General features: G+C 40.8%; 1 protein-coding gene across 3 annotated transcripts in view; it reads left to right on the top strand.

Moving 5' to 3' along the window:
* ACACA (acetyl-CoA carboxylase alpha) overlaps positions 1-24,356 on the top strand; it is a 454,335-nt gene that overhangs the window by 54,706 nt on the left and 375,273 nt on the right. For all 3 annotated transcript variants that reach the window (XM_075853501.1, XM_075853500.1, XM_075853502.1), the window contains exons 9-16: positions 1,579-1,689; positions 4,650-4,859; positions 8,995-9,165; positions 10,142-10,303; positions 12,097-12,260; positions 14,385-14,535; positions 15,431-15,534; positions 16,960-17,041. In XM_075853501.1, the coding sequence (XP_075709616.1) occupies positions 1,579-1,689; positions 4,650-4,859; positions 8,995-9,165; positions 10,142-10,303; positions 12,097-12,260; positions 14,385-14,535; positions 15,431-15,534; positions 16,960-17,041 (1,155 nt within the window). The remainder of the gene's footprint in view (positions 1-1,578; positions 1,690-4,649; positions 4,860-8,994; positions 9,166-10,141; positions 10,304-12,096; positions 12,261-14,384; positions 14,536-15,430; positions 15,535-16,959; positions 17,042-24,356) is intronic.

Here is a 24,356-nt window from a genome sequence, read left to right as displayed (position 1 = left end):
TGACTGATGCCAGGAGTCCAGTTCACATGTATGGTGTTTGGGCCTGAAATCCAGCTGACACACGGACCAGTTTTTACAGTTGTGTAAATCCGGCCTTAATGTCACTTTTTTTAACCCCCCATGGTGGGGCCGGTACTGCACAGGGTCCTGCTCAGAACTCAGACACTATAATGTAATCTCACCCCAGAGTGCCTGATCAGCACTATCTGCCTGGCCCTTCTGCAATTTAGACTGCTCTCACCTGCAAAGTCGGAGACCGGCTGAGAGGGATGTTAGGGCACTCAGTGCATCATTGATTATAGATTGTTAACTTGTTCCCTGCCCTGGAACACAGAATCCATAATCAATTAGATATACATTTTTCCAATAGTATTTCTGATAAAGTATTTGCAGAGGTTAAAAGTCGTGAAGTTACATACAATTATTATAGTAATATATGTTAAAAAGTTCTTTATATAAAGAAAATATTTTATTAAATGATCTCTTGGTATTTTTTTCAGTTTATTTTACAGTAACAAGAAAATCGAGATTTAAATTTAAAATCGCCCTTGGGGTTTAAAAACATCTAGATTTTTATTTTTTGTCAAAATCGCCCGGCCCTACCTCAAAGGTGTCTATAGTCTTTTAACTTTATGTCCCATTTATAACTTTCTAGAACAATAATTTTTTATTTAATTTTTTGCAATGCAAAGACACAGAATTCCTTCTCATATTTGGGCATTAATTATACTGCCTCACAAAATGAGGTAAAAGATGAGGAATGTATTTCTTCATCATTGGCTGGACACAAGAATGCTGATTTGGCATGGTATTGGGTTTAACTTGAATAAAAGCATTAAGCAATAAAACAGAATTCATTGCATTTATGTCCAAATGTCATCTTTGTTTTGCATGTCAACTGCTAAATTCTTTAGGAAATCAAACTATATTGGTCTTCCATACTTAGGCCCCATGCAAATGACCGTAGATTTCGTCCCTAATTACGGTCCGTAATGACAGACTCATTCATTTCTATCGCGACTGACACCTTCACGTAGAAAGGCTTCGCAGAAGATAGGACATGTCCTACTTTTTGCTTTTTACGGACCGTGCTCCCATACTTTATATGGTACACGGGCCGAAAATGCGGGTGGAAGTCCGCGGTCCGACGTGCCCGTAATCATGGACCGTGATTACGGGCACGGTCGGCTTAATGGGGATTTAGTGGAATTTTTATGTCTTCTTTTTCCACATGTATTCCCAAGTTTTTTGTCGTCCTACTGGAATTCATTCATTTTTGTTATGTAATCAAAACGCTTTCTTGTGTCTCAACATAATAATCAAAATATATGCATCTCATTTATCAAAACCTAGCAGTAAAACTGGCATTGTTGCCCATATGAACCAATCAGATTACTGCTTTCAATTTATAAACTTCTCAGAAAAAATTAGAACTAAGCTCTGATTAGTTACTTTGGCCAACAATGCCAGTTTTACTGTTAGATACTTTTAATAAATGAGTCACATGGTATCAAGAATGTCTAAATGCTTGTTTTTCATTTTTTTTTTTATGTATTTCATCCAATTTTCTTATTGAAGGCAGCGGAAATGGTGGGATATCCTGTAATGATCAAGGCATCTGAGGGAGGAGGTGGAAAAGGTATTCGAAAAGTAAATAACGCAGAAGATTTTCCCAACCTTTTCCGACAGGTAACAGGCTTAAATTGCTTAAAAAAATACATATTGCTTTGCTATTTTGGATATAGAATCCAACATTAGTCTCTTCCTCGTAATTGTGCAAGTTTTGTATTTTTAACCCCTTAAAGTGGGGACTGAAAAGTATTCGCAATGTACTCCCTGCAGTATGTAAGTACACTGCTAATATACATTCTGGTCCCCTGTCGCGCTGATTATGAAATTTTAATTGATTTTTACAGCGCTGGCGGGGATTTGAAAGTCTAGTGACAGTTTTCCTTCATGACGACAGGACTCTATGTAATCGCTGTAACTTTTTTTTTTTTTTTTAGTCCCACTAGTGACTAGAAGGCATGAAGACCTGGTCACTATTACAATACACTGCACTGCCTACATAGTGCAGCGTATTAGAGCTGTCCATTATACATGGACAGCGAGCCTATTAGGCTCAGCCTCCAGGCGGGGCCTTGTGGGCTTCCATACTTGGCAGACAAAAAGGCCATTGTTAGGCCTCAGGACGCCATAGCAACCAACAGGACCCCTGCGATTTGCGTCACAGTGGGTCGCGATCGACTAGAAACCACCTAGATGCAGTAATCGCTTTTGATCGATGCATCTAAGGGGTGCTCCGGTCCTGGCCTTACAGCAATGTGTCAGCTGTAATATACAGCTGACAACCGCTGGTGATGGTGCGGGCTCAGCTTCTGAGACAGTTCCATCACTGCTACATGGTGCTGCGTTAAGTACCTAATTGCAGCGATGTGACTGTACGTGGCGTGTCGTTAATGGGTTAATTTTGTTTACAAAAGGAAAGCTATAAAGCCTTTGTCAATGAAGTGCTAATTTTTGTGTGGAATATATTCTGCATTATGTGAGGGTTATTTTGTTTACATAACGAACACTGCATTTTATCTGTGTATTTTAATAAAAAGGTTTACTCATGAATATTCTTTAGGGGTTCTGTCCCTGTCCAGCTGTCTGAAAATACATACACTATTTGGCCAAAAGTATGTGGACACCGGACCACATCAGGTATCAAGCTTTCCACAAGATTTTGTAGTGTGTATGTAGGGATAAGTGCCAATTCAGCTAAAATAGAGCTGAGAGGGCCTGGCTCTCAATCAGCCGTCCAATTCATATCTAAGGTGTTTCATGGGGGTTAAGGTCAGTTCACTCTCAGGCCACTCGGGTTCCCCCCACACCAAACTTACCAAATAATGTCTTTATGGACCTAACTTTGTTCACAGGGGCGAAGTCATTCTGGAACAAGAAAGGGGCCTTCCCTAAACTGTTACCACAAAGTTGGATACCTACAATAGCTAAAATGTCTTAGTATGCTGTAACATTAACATTGCCCGTCACTGAAAATAAGGGGCCTAGCCAAAAACACTAAAAAACAGCCCTAGACCTTTTATCCCTCCACCAAATTTTATAGTAGTTACTATACATTCCTGTAGGTAGCATTCTTCGAGCATTCGCCAAACACCGATTTGTCCATTACCCTACCAGATAGTGAATAGTGAATGTGATTCATCACTCCAGAGAATGCGTTTGCCTTTCTCCAGAGTTCTGTAATGGCATGCTTTACACCACTCCAGCTGTCACTTGGCATTTTGCATGGTGATCTTAGAATTGTGTGTAGCTGCTCAGCCAAAAAAACAACTTCATGACGCACAGTTTTTGTGCTGATGTCCCTTCCAGTGGCAGTTTGCATCTCTGCGGTCTTTCTGTTTTAGTTTTACGTGGCCTAGTGCTTCGTGGCAGAGCTGTTCTTCCCCCAAGAAGCTTCACTTCACAATAATACCACTTATGGTTGACCAGGACAGATCGAGCAGATCAGAAATGTCAAAAACTGACTTGAAAAAATCATAGGCAAAGAGGCTAAACAAAGTTCATAATTTTAATATTGGTGTGCAGGGTCGACAAGCTACGCGTTTCAACGCCGAACCGGCGTCTACATCAGGCTAAAATTGACTTGTGGCAAAGATTTCATCCTATGGCACATTTAAAGTCCCTGAACTCTTCAGTACGGCCTATGCTACTACCCATGCTTGTCTTGAGAGTTTTATGGCTGTGTGCTTGATTTTATGTACCTGTCTTGCAATGGGTGTGGCTGAAACACCTGAAGTCAATTATTTAGGAGTGGTACTTTTGGCCATATAGTGTCATTTAACAGCTTCCTCTTCATCAGTTATGTCCAACTGGTGGCCCTAGCGCTACATGTATTGTGTGTCCTACTCCCTGCAGGTAGGGTTGGAATGATTTCCCCAGGTTGATAATTGGAGATAAGCATTGCCCCATCCTATAGAAGGAAGATTTTCTGCTAGGTTAGGACTCGGTGGTGCCATGGTTGCCCATGATTTACGGTAACATCGTGGCACAGAGTCTCACGATCAATTTCAATGTTTCTGTATGCAAAAAGCTTCAAGGAACCTTGCAACCATCGCAAAAAAAAATCTGAAGTGGATTTTATAGGGTCGGTTGCAACTTTTCCATAGAGAAATATTGAGGTTGCAGCATTCTAAGCAGACTAATATTGATTTCAATGGCTTCTGCTTAGAATGGCAAGTTAGGTTTCCAGTAACAAGCCCTTTTGTAAAAAATGTTATGGTCCAAGATCATAGACTTCACCAGTGTGATCGTCCGATAGGTCATAGAAATATGTAAAAAGAGAATTTTTATTCTATTTGCCCTTCAAGCAACTCGTGTATTTCATACCGTAGTACCGTTAAATCCCTTTAATCTGGAATCTAATTTTCCACAAAGCCTGATAAACTGGCAGTTTACTGCACAAAATGATAGTTCTGAATTTTGGGCCGATATGTATTTGGTCGAAATTGTGTTGTACAGATGCTTTATTGTAACAGTACAGCTCATTGTACATAAGTCCTGGCAATAATTGCCTGGTCTTCACTGTGGCATTATGTACAAAAATTCAGGAATGATCCCAGCATTTGCCACTCTGTGTTTTCAAGGTTCAGACAGAAGTTCCTGGCTCTCCGATATTTGTAATGAGACTGGCCAAGCAATCACGTCACCTGGAGGTACAGATTCTTGCAGATCAGTATGGAAATGCAATTTCACTATTTGGACGGGATTGTTCTGTTCAGCGTCGTCACCAGAAGATCATTGAAGAGGCACCTGCTTCAATTGCTACTAGCACAGTGTTTGAACAGATGGAGCAGGTACGACAAATGGTTTTAATAAAATCTTGATGTTCGGAAATGACAGTCAGTATAACAGACACCTTGTACTTACCGAGAATTATGTCATTTCAATTAAGTACATGTGTGATAACTCTGGAAGGTCTTCATAGAATTTTCTAAAATATATATACATATAGATCTCTAATAAAGTTTAACTAAATCTAATTAAATCTACAGGGAACATCTCATTTTCACTTTTTATGTTTTCTTTATTGGGTGAGATTTATCAAAAGTATATGGAGTATCGGCTCCACACGCTTTTAGAATCTCTAGAAGTCCATTTATGAGAGCACGTGGGATTTGAAGCGATTACAAGGAGTATTTAAAAAACATGGAGAAGATTGTGCATAAATTTGGAAAGAGGCTTGTGATTTCCAACCATGTAAGAAAAAAACAGCACAGCTCACCTGAGCTACGGGGTTTCCGTAAATCCCATAGAAGTGAATGGCAGTTAGGGAAACCGCGTAGCACAGCAAGATACAAAGTTTCCGTAACTGCCATTCAGTACTGTGGGAGTTACAGAAACCGCGTAGCTCAGTTTGCTACGCTATTTTCTTCTTACATGGTCATAAATCATAATTGTCAGCAGGAACACAAAGGTAGAATAGGGTTTAAGGGATAGGTTGTAGAGATGGGTGCGGGTCACAGAGGTGGGACCTGCATCTATCTGACATTTATGGCATATCCTGTGGCTATGCCATAAATGCCCCTGATTGGAAAACCCCTTTAAGAAAAATGGAGATGGAAAGATTAGAATGGCATAATATTTTGGCTATGTTTGTAGTGTACACGTTAAATGTTTATATACTAAAAGTAGACTCAAAGCATGATTTTAACAGGGCTTTAGATCATTAAATGAGAATTGTAAGCTCACCTGGTTTTGTTTGGTGTTCTTGGTTGTTGTGTTTTTCTAAAGCTCTCCCCTGGAAGAATCCATTTCGCTGCGGGAATCCAAAGTTTTGTCCTCTCCTAATAAAGGTTGATTAATTTTCTTTAATAAAGAACGAAGTACCGTACGTTCTTTCCTACTGGAATTTCCACCAGTATTTGAGGATGTACCAATGGGCGTAGTAACTAAATTACCCTTCGAATGTTGTGAACTTTTCTTCTTTCCTCTGCGCAGGTGCTTACTCTAACTTATTTATTTTGCAAACCAGATGACTTTAATTTATCAATACCCCTCAATAAGGTCTCGTCAAACTAACTTCAGAAGTCGCATAATTAGTGCTATCAATGTGTCACATGATGTCAGTATAAATACATCTGTTCTGAAAGGCCCCTGAGTCTGCAACACCACTAAGCAAGAAACATGAAGACCAAGGAAACATAAATATCCCAAACCTTGAACAATCCACGGAGCACAATTAAATCCATTATAACAAAAGGGAAAGAATGTCATAACTATAAACCTGACTAAAGAAGGCTGCCACCAAAACTCGCAGACCAGGCAAGAAGGGCATTAATCAGAGGTTCAACAAAGACACCAATGATATCCGCTGTGGATCTTTGGAGCTCCTTCACGGAGATCGAAGATCTGTGCGTAGGACCACTACAAACTGTACACTCCACAGAGTGGAGGTTTATGGAAAAGTGGGCAGAAAAAAAAATGCCATTTCTTTAAAGGAAAAACATAAGAAAACACAAATGTGGCAGACCCCCCAAACACATGGAAAAAGGGGGGTGGCAGCATCATTCTGTGGGAATGCTTTTTATCATCAGAGACTGGAAAACTAGTTTGCTGTAAATAAAGGGCAATTCTTGAGGAAAACCTGTTTGTCTGCCAGAGATTTGAGACTGAGGTTCACCTTCCAGCGGGACAATGACCCTAAACCTACTGCTAAAGCTACACTGTAGGGGTTTAAGCAAAAACATTTAAATGTCTTGGAATGGCCTAGTTAAAGCTCAGAGACCTCAAACCAATTGAGTCTCTTGGGTGTCTTGAAGACTTACACCAAAACAACCCATCTAACTTTAACCTCTTAGCGCCGAAGGACGGATATATCCGTCCTGTGCAGGAGTTGGTTCCCGCAAAAGGACGGATATATCCGTCCTCTGATCGAGCGGGCACTGCCAGTGTACCCACGCGATCAGCGGCAGGGGCACGGCTGTTATACACAGCCTGGCTCCTACCGCAACTGCCGGAAACGAAGCGCGCTCCGATTACGGCAGCTTAACCCATTAAATGCCGCTGTCAATAGCAACAGCGACATCTAATGTTTTTCACAGAGGGAGGGAGCTCCCTCTGTCACCCCATCGGCGCCCCCTCAAAGAAATCACGGGGCATCATTGGGTTTCCATGGCAGCTGGGGGCCTAACAAAGGCCCCCAGGCCTGCCTTCAGCAAATGGCTGTTAGGCCATGCTGGAGGCAGGCAATAATACTGACCGGCAATAATGCTTTGGTATACTATGTATACCAAAGCATTATATATGCGATCCCATAGTGAAGTCCCCTGGTGGGACTAAAAAAAATAAAATGTAAAGCCGTTAAATAAAGTTTGAAAAAAAATTAGTCAAAATAAAATAAAAACACTTTTTTTGCCCAAAAAGTGGTTTTATTTAGTAAGTGTCAAAACAAATAACACGTACACATATATGGTATCCCCGCGATCGTAACGACTTGAACAATAAAATGAACACATTAATTAAACAGCTATATGAACGGCGTCCAAAAAAAACGCAAAAAACAACTGCAAAATTCTTTCTTTTCTCCCATTCCCCCCCATAAAAAAATTGCATAAAAGTTTAATCTATAAGTCCTATGTACCCCAAAATAGTACTAATAAAAACTACACCTTGGCCTACAAAAATCAAGCCCATGTACGGCAACATTGACGAAAAAAAACAAACGTTACGGCTCTTGGAATGCGGCGATGCAAAAACAAGTAATTTTTTTCTAAAAGGGTTATTATTGCGCAAACGTAAGAAAACGATCTATCTATCTCATATCTCTCTATCGAACTATCTCATATCCCTATCTATCCTATCTATCTAATCTATCTATCTATCTATCTAATCTATATCTTTTTTTTTTTTTCAACTTGAAAGTGGTAGACATGTGTATATCAAATGGTACAAACACCCCAAAAATGCATTTTATTTCAGAGTTGTAATGCAACACAAAAACATCAGTTTTGCATGTCTTGGATTTTACCCATTAAAGGCTATGTACACCTTTCTGAAAGGCTATATATATATATATATATATATATATATATATATATACACATACACATATACAGAGCAGCTGTATCGTTCGCTATGACCTGAATCAGTCAGTCCCGTGGACCTGATCGGTTCAGTGTCAGCGGATCCTGCGTGTCTCTGACAAGCATGGTCCACCTGTAATCTATCACGTCTAATTTATGAATCCATGGTGCCAGCTGTCACTGAACCAGTCAGTCCCACGGACCTGACTGGTGCAGGATTTAGCGAAAGATACAGCTGCTGTATATACAGAATATATAGCAGCTGTATCTCCGAAAGTAAAACAAATTTTTAATAAAAATGATTTAGAAAGTTGCACTAATCACGCTAACCTTTTTATTAAAAAAAAATTTGCCTTTCAAAGGTTTACATAGCCTTTAAACTCGGTGAGATAATTTACTTTCCCCCAAAAAAGTGGGCATAAATAAAGCATTACAAAGCCATGTCGATTTGCAGTTTGACCTCATGCTAGTTTCCTATTCTGCTTTTCAAGGGTCTCCTAAGGGTATGTTCACACAGAGTTTTTTGCAGGCTGAAAATTCTGCCTCAAAATTCTGTCTGAGCGCCGTGGGCAAAAACGCAGCGAAACACTCTTTCTCTACCTCCCATTGATGTCAATGGGAGGCCAGAGACGTAAACGCCTGAAGATAGGGCATGTCGCTTCTTTTTTCCACGAGACCGTTTTACCGCTTGCGGGAAAAACGCCTCCGCCTCCCATTGAAATCAATGGGAGGTGTTTTCGGCAGTTTTTGGCGCGTTTTCTGATGAGGTTTCCTCGTCAAAAAAAGTGTCAAAAAAAGCTCCGTGTGAACAGGGCCTTACAGGTTTTGCCAGGAAGTATGAGTATTGTTATCATTTTTTTTTACCTAAAATTTGATTAACCATAGCCAGTGTTTTCTGTGGTTACAGTGTGCTGTGAAGCTTGCTAAAATGGTTGGATATGTAAGCGCAGGCACAGTTGAGTACCTTTACAGTCAAGATGGCAGCTTTTACTTCCTTGAACTTAACCCACGTCTCCAGGTGGAGCACCCCTGCACAGAGATGGTCGCAGATGTTAATCTTCCAGCCGCACAACTTCAGGTACCAAATAGCTTCCTGGTTGAAGTCTATCTTTTAACTTAATTGGACACTAACCTTTGAAAGAACTTATACTAATCTAATCGCATACGTGATGTATGTCAACTTTGTAATTGACTTACTTTTAAAATTTTCGTTTTTATCCATGCAAATTCTGTGTGAAGTTACTTCCACTAGGTGTCTCACTTCCTGTCATCTGCTGTTTACTCCCTGTTGTCAAGCAAAATCCGTCCCAAGTTAGAACAGAATTGACTGACTGCAGGAAGTGGGGGTGTGTCTCTCCACTGTCTACCCATAAAAGTCTATGGAAAAGGAGCGAGTGGTGCAGGAGGAGGCAGCAGAGTGAGAGACACAGAAACGCCCGCTGATAAAAATACACACTCACTCACTCACTCACTCACTCACTCACTCACTCTCTCTCCTGGTAAGAGTCATAGGCCATCCCAGTGCTGGATTCTCTTCTACACTGCATAGTACTACTGTATAATCTCCTCTATGCAGCTGCAGTTCCTAATTAAAATATATATATATATTAGAGATAAAAGAGCAGGATTCTCCTCTTACCTGTGTGCTATGTTTGGCAGCCATGTTAGCAGTTAGGCTCTGCCCATTAGCTGAGAAAACTGAGACTAAGATTTTACATATGTCAATCGGGTCTGACACTTTCAGCACTGATTGGATGGTGTCAATGTGTAGGGACACACCCCATTGAAAGGGGAGTGGTAATACCCAGTAGTGAATTTAGTCATGCTTTTCAAGAAGGAACAAAAGTTGAACCGTAAAATTAAGCGTTCTAACAAAAGATGCTCCCGAATCGTTACTTTATAAGCATGCAACTATTTAGTAAAACAGGCAAGTCATGAGTGCGAACGGGTCCTCTTTAACAATGCTTTTTTTTTTTTCAATAAAGTGAACGATTACAATGGAATTCTAATTGAAGTTGTTTAGTCATTTTGTTGTGTTTATAAATTTACAACAGATTGCCATGGGAATTCCTCTTCATAGAATAAAGGATATTCGAATGCTTTATGGCGTTACAGCTTGGGGAGATACACTAATTGACTTTGACAACTCGTTGAATGCTCCTTGTCCTAGAGGACATGTTATTGCTGCCCGTATTACAAGTGAAAATCCAGATGAGGTACTATATTTTGTCACCAGAATACTATTTTTCTATTTGTTTGGACCAATCATTTTAGAGTGGTATAATGCATATATTCTGTACTATGTGAGGGTTGTTTTCTTTAAAGAGATTTTTTTGAGTTCATCAAAAATCTGGCCAAGGAGGGGATGCAATAAAAGGACCATTAGTCGCCAGACAGATCCCCTGGCGTTTCAGTGCAGTCGCTCTAATCCTCCCCACTGTTTGTTATGGCTGCAGCGATGACTTGCCCTATACTCGCGTAATTGATGCAGCCAATCACTGGTCTCAGCGTTCCAGTGATTGGCTGCAGCCTTATCAACAAACAGCGGTGGGGAGGACTAGAGCGGTGGATCTGTCAGATGAGTAATGAGGTATGTTCACTCGTTGGGTTTTCAGGCATATTTCGGAGCTTATACGCCCCGAAATATGCCTGGAAAAAACGGTAGCTGAACGCCTTCAAACATCTGCCCATTGAAATCAATGGGAAAAACTGCATTTACTTCATACGGGGCGTCTTTTTACGCCGCTGTTTTAAAAACGGAGCGTAAAAAGACTCTCTGTAAAAAGAAGTAGCATGTCAATACTTGAGGCGTTTTTTTTTAGCTGATTTTCCTGAAAACCGCTCTGCAATTTTCAGACGCTTTTGACTTCACGTGTGAACATACCCTTAAAGTTTGAATGAATTCCCCCCGCTGTGGTCAGAGTAGTCTAATTTTATTCACAACCTCATGGTATAAATGTCACAGGAGATTTCTGTACAGTGCTTTCTCACAAACATTTGAGATTGCACAACCATTTCTGTGCAAGAAAGAAGACGTGGGGGTGCGAAGTCACAGGCACACAGGCTAGAAAAGGGTGGAAAAGAGAGAGATCATTCTTTAGTCAACGCCCACTGTGTTCAGAACTTCCAGCTTCACATGCAAGCATGTTGGCGAAAGTAATATGGAAGCTATACAGAAAAAATCCAACAACACAGTCCAACTGGAACCTATCCAGGCACACACACAAACCTCTAAAAAAAAATTACGTTTTCTCAAAAATGCTCATAAATGTTCTCTTAAGAACATTTATGAGCATTTTTGGGAAAACTTATTTTTTTTTTTAGAGGTTTATGTGTGTGCCTGGATAGGTTCCAGTTGGACTGTGTTGTTTGATTTTTTCGGTATAGCTTCCACAGGTTATGCCCCTGTAGAGCTAGAATAAATAATTTGGCAACTTTCTCCTAATGCTAAAACTGACTGCTCTGTCACGTGTCCCTTTACTTACTATTGAGTAATAGTGAGTGAGCTCTTTTTAAGAAAATTGGACTAAACACAAATTGTCCCTGATCTCACATCAAGCGTGTAGAGATGCTGTAGTGCGTGCTGGACGATACAGTTGCCGAGGCAACCTTATTACGGCCAGAGAGGATCGCGCACAGGTCCTATTCTAATTAATAGGACTGGTGCACGACACGCTGCAGGTGTCATACAGTGGCCCATGGCAACTGTATTGCCCAGAGCGCACCATTGCGTCTCTACACACCCGATGTTGGGTCGGGAAGGGGGGGGGGGGGGTTGAAATTGGAGACACACTTTTTTTTTTAATTATACACTAAAAAAAGTGTATAATTTAACATTGTCACAGTTTTTTTTGAGATATAATACATTTCTTGTAAAACAGCATCACACCTCTATTCTTCTAATTTCACAGCTATTTATTTACAGCTTTTCACATGAGAAACTTGTACTTGTGCTTTTTTAAAGTCTTCCAAAGCAGATGCGGATAACTTCCCTTTGGTTTTTTTCCAGGGTTTTAAACCTAGCTCTGGAACTGTTCAAGAACTAAATTTCCGCAGCAGCAAAAACGTCTGGGGCTACTTCAGTGTTGCTGCTGCAGGAGGTCTCCATGAATTTGCTGATTCTCAGTTTGGCCACTGCTTCTCTTGGGGAGAAAACAGAGAAGAAGCTATTTCGTACGTTTTTTGATTTTTTTTTTGTTATTATTTCTGTACTATTTTCTGCATGTTGCCTTACCAAACAGTTCTGTAGAGATCCTGCAAAAGAACACCGGGTTTAATTTCCCTCTGATTTCTACCATTTTCATCTGGTACATGACTAAGGGTGGAGCGTAACAAAGGGGGCGTGGCTTGACATTTCTATGTTGACAGCCACTATAATGATGAGCAGAAGAGATGCACAGCCAACTTAGGTGGAAGAGTGCTTTGTTAGAACGGCTATTAATTACTTGTGTTCTACAGCTCAGATGTACAGTTACTGACTTAGGCCTGTATAATGGTACACAGTCTCTACATCTCTGTAGTATAGAGCCTTTGTATGGCACTCTAATACAGTATCCAGGCCCACATCTACTCGTGCGGATGACCACTATACTAGTGTAAACAATGCTAATTGTCAGGGGTTTTTGGAGGTCGGCCCCCACTTTCAAACATTAAAGAAGCACTCCACGTTCAAACATTAGGAGTTGGTGTCTGGTCAGGGAGGCAGGAGCAAGAGAGAGATCAGCATGCCAGTTGCCCCCTCTTATTCCTTGTCCGTGCACGTCTGTATGACATCACATGCTCATGCATGTGCAAGTGGGGGGGGGGCATGGGACTGTTTATGGCTCCTCCCCCCCATGGAATCTCATTACCTGGCAAGGGGGGGCAAGCAGTGGAAATCTTTTGCTCCCCCTAGAATCTCGAGGGGGAAGGAAGGTAAGTTAATCAGTTGGGACGTCCTGTGGTACACAAGTGCATCACATGATACATTCCCAATTACCTCTCTAGTCCCCTGCAGAGTATAGAGAGAGGCGATCAAAGGCAGTATCTCCTGTTTCACTCTCTGCTAATCAAATCAGGACAATGACTAATTGTCATTGTCTTCTTTTGAGCAGATTCCCCAGATTCCCACGACTAGGTTTCTACAGACCTGGCTCCTGGGACATCAAGATATATATATATATATATATATATATATATATATATATACTACACATATATATATATACTACACATCCTCATCTCAATTGAAAGGGGACACCTCTTCCAGGGTTTTTTTTATTTTTTATTTTTTTTAAGGCACTCTTTTTAATCGAATGCAAAATTGCATGCAGTTTACAGAGGCTCTGTCACCACATTATAAGTGGCCTATCTTGTACATGATGTGATCGGCGCTGTAATGTAGAAATATCAGTGTTTTTTTTATTTAGAAAAACGATCATTTTTGACAGTTATGACCTATTTTAGCTTTATGCTAATGAGTTACTTAATGGACAACTGGGTGTGTTTTACTTTTTGACCAAGTGGGCATTGTTGAGAGAAGTGTATGACGCTGACCAATCAGTGACCAATCAGCGTCATACACTTCTGCCCATTCATTTACACAGCATATAGTAATCTTATTACATCACTATGTGCAGCCACATAAACACACTATAACGTTACTCAGGTGTCCTGACAGTGAATATACATTACCTCCAGCCAGGACGTGATGTATATTCAGAATCCTGACACTTCTGTAGCGTTTCTGTGAGATTTACAGCAAGGCAAGCGCAATCTCGTTTTAAATGACAGGTTACATCGTAATCTCGCTAGATTACGCTTGCCTTGCTGTAAATCTCACAAACGCTACAGAAGTGTCAGGATTCTGAATATACATCACGTCCTGGCTGGAGGTAATGTATATTCACTGTCAGGACACTTGAGTAACGTTACTGTGTGTTTATGTGGCTGCACATAGTGATGTAATAAGATTACTATATGATGTGTAAATGAATGGAGAGAAGTGTATGACGCTGTTTGGCCATTGATTGGTCAGCGTCATGCACTTCTCTCCACAACGCCCACTTGGTCAAAAAGTAAAGCACGCCCAGTTGTCTATTAAGTAACTCATTAGCATAAAGCTAAAATAGGTCATAACTCCGTCAAAAATGATCGTTTTTCTAAAGAAAAATGTACAAGATAGGCCACTTATAATGTGGGGACAGCCTCTTTAAGTTTAAAGACTTTTTTTTTTTTACGGCATTTGTCCAATGTCCAACTTAATTATGTAACTTACATTGAGAGTTGTATAAAAAAAATATATTTTTTCCTTCACAGTAATATGGTGGTAGCTCTTAAGGAATTGTCCATTCGTGGAGATTTTCGAACAACAGTGGAATATTTGATAAAACTTCTTGAGACTGAATATTTTCAACAGAATAGAATTGACACAGGCTGGCTGGACAGACTTATTTCAGAAAAAGTGCAGGTAAGGAATTGAACTGTAAATAATACCAATTCTGACACCGTCACACTTTTAGGAAAGGATTTTGCCTGGGGAAACCGTGGCCAGCCAGGCATTATAATGAGATTAGAGAACAGTCTAAGTTCTATCTCATAGAGGAAGGTACCGAGTTGGGCCCCCCCTCTTAGAATGCCATATGCCCTCAAAGGGTATATGGACAGGGGCATCTTTAAGGGATCAAACCTTTTAAGGGTATTCACTATAATATTTGTATTTTTGATGCCTGCCATAAATGGATAAATGAAGGCTCGTTTTAATTGTATGTTTTTTTTTTTGTTTGTTTTGTTTTTAGTGCATCTTTCTATATTGTACCTCTCATAATATACATATTTGGTATTTGTTGAATAGACACGGTTTTTAATAATAATAATAATAATAATAATAATAATAATAAAAATATATATATATATATATATATACGCACACATTTCTGTTTTTAAATAAATCCGAGACAATCTGCTGTATAACTGCCTGCTTTTATTTACCGTATAAAGCGAACCGGATTTGTTTCTAAAACGTAGTCTGATTTGCATTCATCTGTTTAAAGTTAGGGCTACACTGTTCTGCATCGCCCTGTCTGCATCGCAAGAAGTGAAAGCTAATGTGCTGCAAGTTGCCGCTACTATACAGTCGCAAAAAATCTAAACCTGCTGGACTTGTTGCCATTGTCGTCATGGCAACTTGCATGTTGCAAAACGACCACGCTGCAGAAAAGGCGACAGCGATTTTTGGCGCACAACCGGTGTCGCGGCCAAAGTCGCCGTATAACCCTAGTCTAAAAAGATGCGTTGGCAAACTTGGACAGAATACAACATCTAGCATCATTCATACAGTCTTATTCTTGATATTTGTTTCTTAGGCTGAACGTCCTGATACTTTGCTTGGAGTTGTATCTGGAGCATTACATGTGGCTGATATGAGCCTTAGAAATAGTGTCTCCAACTTCCTACACTCATTGGAAAGGTACATTCCAAAGACCTTGACTAATTTATGTGCTTATTATATTTTGAATTGAAATTTTAGAATAAATAATACAAATGAAAATTACATTAGAAGTGGTTTCTAAAGTGAAGTTTCATACAATTGGTAAAAGTTGCTCTAAAGAGAAAGATCAAAGTGATGTCTGTGAAAATGCAACTATTCCCCCCCCCCCCCACACAACTTTTTTTTTTAATACCACATTAAGTCCTGAATATACTACAGACCCCATTGACTCAAGGAACTGTTAATATAAACCAAATATAAGCTTTAACTTTGTAAGTTCACAATACCATGTTTTTAATGGGTTTTCCAGTCCCTAAAAATGTGTGGCCTATCCTCAGGATAGGCCATCAATAGCTGATGGCGCGGGGTTCGGAGCCCCGCCGATTAGCTAATTTGAACAGGCTGCAGCGCTCGTACCAGCGCTGTTTCCCCTTCATTCCGGTCACTTCTTGTATTGTGAATTGCCGACACAGCAGTATTATATTGAAGTGAATGGGAGAAGGCTGTAATAATATGAACCGCTGATACTGGTGTGTCGGCGATTCACTGTTCTTGGTGGTCTACAGCCGGAGGTATGGCTATTTGAAGTGACCCCCTCTTCCCTCCAGCCTCAGTCTCTCACACTGTGTGAAACAAGTGAGGCTGTGAGGTAGCTCCACCTCAGGAGAATCGTTGGTGTTGACACACGCTTGTCAAGTACAGCCTTGTTTGCATATTTAGAAAAAAAAGCTCTTAACTTTTAAAACAATAAGCTTTTTGGGACTTTTTTCACTATTATCAGTGTGACAGCGCCTATTAGATTAGCTAGATTGGGCATTACTAAACTAGTGACAGATCCCCTAAGTCTATTGAGGGGTCCGGGAACACGGGCAAAAATAGGACATGCATTAATTTTAATGCAGCCGTGTGATGGCCATTAAAAAACCCCCCAAAAAAACGTTCGTCACACTGCCGACTTTCCCTGTCGTCTGAATAAGCCCTATGTTTTCTAAACTGTTCTAAAATTGTGAGGGTTATTAAATCCACTACCACTCATATTGTCCATATTGCCAGGTCTCCTATATTATGACTTTTTTTTTTTTCAATCATTTTTTTTTAAATCCAGCTTTGAGAATTTGGCACCCTTCTCATAGTTTTTCTGTAATTTGTAACCGCAAAGAAAAAACGTTTTGCACATTTTCTATACGTTTGCCCCACTATATTTGCCTCAATTAATAGAGCTCAGTCTTTTCAGGTTAAGCATGTTGATTCGGACTAGAAAAAAACTGATTTTACCTCCTGATTTTTGTCAAGGATTTTAATTTTTTTTGTAAAGGTCAGCATTTTATAATGAAATTTTTTGCAAGTTGTTGCAGAGGTGTTTACATTTTAAATATTAATCTTTTTATTTTCTTTACATTTCAGGGGTCAGGTCTTACCAGCACATACACTGTTAAACATAGTAGACGTGGAACTAATCTATGAGGGGAAGAAATATGTTCTTAAGGTAATCTATGTGTGCAAATATATACAGTATATATAAATAGGAGCTTGCCTATGGGCAATGTTTTTTCTTGCGTTCTGATAAATCCATTAATACCGACACCCCATATGAATCGTGTGCGGCGGTCTTTCCCCAGTTCAGCGTGCAACAGATTTATCAACCTCTGCGTTCAAACCGACCATGTGGTAGGACAGCAACAGATCCAATGGAGGAATGCAAGTATGCCGAAAGTGGGAAGGCCTTTACTTCCAATACAATATCCAAAGTAGTAGTAGAGTCAACAGCATCCAGTTCAATAATCCTAAAAAAAATACTTTATGCCCAAGTTTTTATGTAAAAAAAATCAGCAACGTTTCGACCCGTAATAGTGATTTGGATTTTTCTCAAGAGTGTGTCTGTGGGAATTTTTGCCCGTTCATCCAGGAGAGCATTTGTGAGGTCAAACACTTATGTTGGACGAGAGGGCCTGGCTTACAATCTCTGTTCTAGTTCATTCCAAAGATGTTTGATGGGTTTGAGGTCGGGTCTTTCTGCGGGCAAGTCAAGTTCTTCCACACCAAACTCACCCAACCATGCCTTTATGGACCTTGATTTGTGCATTGGGGCACAGTCATGCTGGAATAGAAAAGGGCCTCCCCCAAACTGTTCCCACAAAGTTGGAAGCACATAATTGTCAAAAATGTCTTGGTATGCTAAAGCATTAAGATTTATTTTTTCTGGAACTAAGGGACCAAGGCCAACTAATGAAAAACAGCCCTATAGACATTATTCCTCCTTCACTAAACTTTACAGTTGGCACAATGCAGTCAGGCAGGTAATGTTCTCCAGGCATTTGCCAAACCCAGACTCATCCATCAGATAGAGAAGCGTGATTCGTCACTCCACAGAAAACGCCTCCACTCCTCTAGACACCAGCGATGGCATTCCTTTACACCACTCCATCCGATGCTTACCATTGAGTTTGGTGATGTAATACTTGCATGCAGCTGCTCGGCTATAGAAACCCATGCCATGAAGCTCCTGGTGCACTGTTCTCGTGCAAATGTTAATGCCAGAGGAGGTTTGGAACTCTGCAGTTGAGTCAGCAGAGCCGTGGCGACTTTTATGCACTATGTGCCTCGGTACTCTGCAACCCTGCTCTGTAACTTTATATAATCTGAGTTTCTGTGGTTCCTAAACGCTTCCACATTGCAATAATACCACTCGCAGTTGATCGTTGAATATATAAAAGGGAAGAAATTTCATGAACTGACTTTTTGCAGCGGTGGCATCCTATTACAGTACCATGCTCGAATCCACTGAGCTCTTCAGAATGACCAATTCTTTCACAAATGTTTGTAAAGGCGGACTGCATGGCTAGGTACTTGATTTTATACACCTGCGGCAATTGGACTGAATAAAACACATGAATTCAATTATTAAGATGTGTGACACAATACTTTTGTCCATATAGTGTTACATGCAGTACTGTGCAAAAGTTTTAGGCAGTTGTGGGAAAATGCTCCAAAGTAAAAATGCTTTAAAAAATAGAAGTGTTAAAAGTTTTTTCTATCAATTAACAAAATGCTAAGTGAATGAACAGAAGAGCAATCTAAATCAAATTAATATTTGGTGTGACCACCCTTTGCCTTCAAAACGGCATCAATTCTAGGTACACTTGCACACAGTTTTTGAAGGGACTCGGCAGTTAGGTTGTTCCAAACATGTTGGAGAACTAGCCACAGATTTTCTGCGGATGTATGCTTCCTCAAATCCTTTTGTCTCATCCCAGACAGACTCGATGATGTTTAGATCGGGGCTCTGTGGGATCCATATCATCACTTCCAGGGCTCCTAATTCTTCTTTATTCTGAAGATAATTCTTAATGACTGTCTGACTGTTTGGGGTTGTTGTCCTGCTGCAGAATAAATTTGAAGCCAATCGGACGCCTTCCTGATTGTATTGCATGATGGATTAGTATCTGCCTGTATTTTCTCAGCATTAAGGGACAGACACCATTAATTCTGACCCCATTTTCTGAAATGCAACCACAGACATGCAAGGAACCTCCACCTTGCTTCACAGTTGCCTGCAGACACTCATTATTGTACCGCTCTCCAGCCCTTTGGCAAAGGGTTCTATAAACTGCCTTCTGTTACAGCCAAATATTTAAAATTTTGACTCGGTCCAGAGCACCTGCTGCCATTTTTCTGCACCCCAGTTCCTATGTTTCGTGCATTCGAGTCGCTTGGCCTTGTTTCCATGTCGAAGGTATGGCTTTTTGGCCACAATTCTTCCATGAGTTCTCCAAACTGTATGGGTGTACATGTGTCCCACTGGTTTCTGCCAGTTTAGAGCTTATGGTACTTCTGGACATCTTCCAATTTTGAAGGGAGTTAAGCATGATGTGTCTTTGATCTTGTGGACTAAGTTTACTTAGCCAACCACTGCGGCTACGGTCCTCAGCGTTGCCCATTTTCTTTGTGCTTCTTCAAAAGAGCTTGAACTGCACATCTTGAAACCCCAGTCAGCTTTGATATCTTTGCCTGGGAGAGACCTTTCCAATGCAGTATAACTGTCTTGTGTCTTGTTGCTGTGCTCAGTCTCTCCATGGTGGACCTGTGACATGAAACTGTCTTCCACAACCTCACCTTTTGTAGCAGAGTTTGGCTGTTCCTCACCCAGTTTTAAGCCTTCTGCACAGCTGTTTGTTACAGTTAATGACTGTTTCAACCAACCATCAATGAAAATAATTATCCTTTTCACCTGTTTGATATATTTGGAAATTCATACACCTGACTATAATCCTACAAAATATAAGACTTTGTGCTGGTGTACCTAAAATAATTGATGTTGTTTTGAAGGCAAAGGCTGGTCACACCAGATATAAATTTAGATTTATCTTTTGTTCATTCACTTTGTATTTTGTTAATTGATCAAAAAAACTATTAACACTTCTATGTTTGAAAGCATTCTTACTTTTGCAGCATTTTTCCACAAATGCTTTAAACTTTTGCACAATAGTGCGTGCGTGTGTGGATATATATTATAAATTTACTCCTTTCTTTCCATACTTCTGGGGCTTCAATGTTCAGTTGAAACAAGTCCTAAAACTGATGACAGAATTGTAGTGTCTGTTTGAATTTACAAACACATAAGCGTTAAAGCATACAAAACTTCTGGCACTAAAAGTGGAACAGAGAAAGGGATGAGTGATTTTAAAACACGGGAGGATGTCTTAAGAAAGCTTAGTTTAAAGGTCATAGATTCATACAAATTCTGCTGGTCTCTCTGGGAGGAAGCAGAATAGCACCATCTATTGGTCAGAACAGCGTTCAACTTGTAGTAGCTGTCTTGTGAACAGTGAAGTTTATAGATGTAGATTTAGCAATAGAGGTCTCCTGCTTTTGAAAATCCATGGCTGTATCACTTGTAAGTAAATGAGCTTTAAAAAGAGAAGTGCCAATATTCTTTTCATATCGTCTTCTATCCAAACCCTCATGCTATTAGTAGCCTTATGTAAAAAATTGCCTGGAAGTGATAAAATAGTTTTTCATACCAGTATACCCCGCTCAGCCTGCCTAATATTATGTTGGTCCGCCACCTGCTGCCAGAACAGCTCTGATCCGTTGAGACATGGATGCCCCTAGACCTCTGAAGGTGTCCTGTGGTATTTTGCATTTAAATCATTAGCAGCAGTTCCCTTAAGTCCTGTAAATTCCGAGGTAGGGCCTCCATGGATCCGACTTGTTTCTTCAGCACATGGCACAGATGCTGGATGGGATTGAGATCTGGGGAATTTGGAAGCCAATTCAAAACACCTTGAACTCGTGTAATTTTTCTCAAAACATTCCTGAACAAATTTTGGAGTGTGGCAGGGCGCATTACATTGCCGAAAGAGGCCACTACGATTAGGGAATACTATTGCCATGAATGGGTGTACTTGATCTGCAACAATGTGAAGAGGGGTGCAGCAATCCATCTATTCCAGGCATAAATGTTAATCCCTGCTAGTTGGTGACGGCTCAACACCTCCAGTCCGAGACAATGTCATACGCAGTGCAGTCACTGTTTTAATGAAAAAACACAGCACCCGGACATAGTGCAGTACAGCCTACATCAAGTCATTCGCCCTCTCGGTGGAGTTTATGCAAATGTAAATTTTAAAAAACGCTTATGACTGCACAAAAGTACACATGGCATTCAGGAAAAAAACTGCCAGATTTGAGTTTTGCCAGAACGGGCTTCTTCTGAAAGGCATGCCCCAGAAGCATGAAGTCACTTAGGTTGTCACATTAACCTCTTAACGCACCAGGACGCACCGGTACGTCCTGCATTGAAGTGCTTTAAGGCACAGGGACGTACCGGTGCGTCCTGGCTAAAAACTGTCACCCTGTCAAAGGACAAGGTGACAGAACTGTGCCGTCAACTGTTTATGACAGTAAGACGGCAGGGGACCATTCACAGCGGTCTCCTGCCGGCGATCGCTGTGATTGGTCAGTCAAAGCAGACCAATCACAGCTCCATGACGTGGTGTATGTGATGGCGCTGGCTCAGCTTGAGCCAGCGCTATCACCGCCGGTAATCAGATGTTCGGCACCCCTCTGCAACGGCCAGGACCGGAGCTAGGCTCCGATCCGGCCGATTAACTCCTTTGATGCATCGATCAACGCGATCGATGCATCGAAGTGTCTTGTATCCTGTCGGCAACCACGATGGTTGCCACGGGCGCGGGTGTCAGCTGTTTGTCACAGCTGACATCGTGCTCTAACGGCCAGGACCGGAGCTAGGCTCCGAGCCGGCCGATTTAATCCCTTAGACGCAGCCATCGCTGCATCTAAGTGATTAGATCGCACGCTATGGTTGCTAATGACAACCATCGGCACCCGTGGGTGTTCCGATGGTTGCTATGGCAACCGTAGCCTAACAATCGCTTCCTAGTATGGAAGCCTATTAGGCCCCGCCGGGAGGCGAAGCCTAATAGGCTTTCTGTCAGTGAATAGCTGACCGCTCTAATACACTGCACTATGTAGGTAGTGCAGTGTATTAGAATAGTGATCAGGGCTTCATGCCTTCAAGTTCCCTAGTGGGACACAAAAAAAAGGTAAAACAAGTTAATAAAAATGTTGTACAAAAGTAAAAAAAAATAAGTTTCATGAAAAAAATAAGTTTAAAAAAACACTATAACACCCTTTTTTCCTATAATAAGTCTTTTATTATAGGAAAAACATAAAAAAAAGTACACCTATGTGGTATCCCCGCGTCCGTAACGACCCAAACTATAAAAATATCACGCTATTTTACCCGTGCGGTGAACACCGTAAATTTTTTTTATAAAAAACTATTCCAGAATCGCTGTTTGTTAGTCACTACCCCTCGCAAAACAGAATAAAATAAGGGATCTAAAAGTTGCATGTACCCCAAAATTATATCATTAAAAACTGAAGCCCGTCTCGCAAAAAACAAGCCCTCCCGCAGCTTTTTTGACGGAAAAATAAAAAAGTTATGGCTCTCAGAATATGGTGACACAAAAAATTTATTTGAAACAAAAGTGATTTTATCGTGCAGACGCTGCAAAACATAAGAAAAACTATATACATATGGTAACGCCGTAATCGTACCGACCCGCAGAATAAAGTAAAATTGTCATTCATAGCGCATGGCGAACGCCGTAAAACAAAAAAACATCAGAATTGCAGGTTTTTGGTCACCTTGCTTGCCAAAAAAAATTAAATACAGAGTGATCAAAAAAATCGCATGTACCCCAAAATGGTACCAATGAAAACTACAGATTGTCCCGTGACAAATAAGCCCTCACCCAGCTCCGGTGGAGAAAAAAATAAAGTTCTGGCTCTCAGAATATGGCGATGCAAAATGTGCAGAGTGTTCCAAAAGCGGATAAGATCTGGCACCATTTATCAGTGCGACACCGGCCACATATCTATGAATTATTATTTATTTACCCCATTATTATACCCTCTTATTATGCCCTGATGTACTCCGCACAGCTTACATATGCCCCCACATCATAAACTGAAATACCAGCAAAACCCCAAACAAAACTACCACTAAGCAAAATCTGCGCTCCAAAAGCCAAATGGCGCTCCCTCCCTTCTGAGCCCTGCAGCGTGCCCATCGGGCAGTTTACGTCCACATATATGGCATCGCCATACCCGGGAGAACCCGCTTAACAGTTTGAGGTATTTGTCTTCAGTGGCATGAACTGGGCACAAAATATTGTGCACTAAAATAGCACATACCTGTGGAAATTTGCAATTTTCACTTTGCACCATCCACTGAGCATTCATTTAATATACAAAAAAAAACCTGTGTGGTCAAAATTCTCACTACACCCGTTAATGAAATGCCTTCAGGGGTGCAGTTTCCAAAATGGGGGTCACTACATGGGGGTTTGTTTTACTATTTGACCCCAGAGCCCTGCCATTGTGGGCTAATGCTGCGAAAATCACCAAAATAGGTCTCACATGTGCCTTTCACTCCTAAGCCCTGTCATATGTCCAGGCAAATGATAAATGCCTTGAGGGGTGTAATTTACAAAATGGGGTCACTTCTCAGGGTTTTACACTCTACTCTGGTACCTAAGGGAGCTCTGCAAATGCGACATGGCGCCCCTACACCAGTCCAGCAAAATCTGTGCTCTAAAAGCCACATGGCACTCCTTCCATTTTGAGCTCTGCCATGTGCTCAAACAGCAGTTTAGGGCCACACATGGGGTATTGCCGTACTCGGGAGAAATTGGGTAACAAATTATGTGTTGTTTTTTCTCCTATTACCCCTTGTGGAAAAAAATTGGGTTCAAAACGACATATTTTTTGGAAAAAAAATCGTTTTTTCATGCTGCCTCATTCTAATACAATCTATGAAACACCTGTGGGATCAAAATGCTCAGTACACCCCTAGATGATTACTCTGAGGGGTATAGTCTCCAAAATGGAGTCACATCTCAGGGGTTTCTACTGTACTGGTACCTCAGGGGCTCTGCAAATGCGACATGGCGCCCAAAAAACAATCAACTAAAATCTACATGCCAAGTAGCACTCCTGCCATTCTGAGCCCTGCTGTGTATCCAAGCAGCAGTTTATGACCACATGTGGGATATTACCGTACTCGGGAGAAATTGGTTTACAATTGTTGGGGCGCTTTTTCTCTTCCTTGTGAAAATGAAAAAAATGCAACATTTTAGTGGAAAGAATGTAGATTTTCATTTTCACTGCATAATTCCAATAATTCAGCAAAAAACTGTGGGGTCAAAATGCTCACTATACCGCTAGATAAATTCCACGAGGGGTATAGTTTCCCAAATGGGGTCACTTTTGCT

Source organism: Rhinoderma darwinii, chromosome 2, assembly GCF_050947455.1.
Source record: "Rhinoderma darwinii isolate aRhiDar2 chromosome 2, aRhiDar2.hap1, whole genome shotgun sequence".
In the NCBI taxonomy this organism is placed as follows: Eukaryota; Metazoa; Chordata; class Amphibia; order Anura; family Rhinodermatidae; genus Rhinoderma; species Rhinoderma darwinii.
The sequence above is the reverse complement of the archived record's forward strand: the minus strand, read 5'-3'. Positions and strand labels throughout refer to the sequence as shown.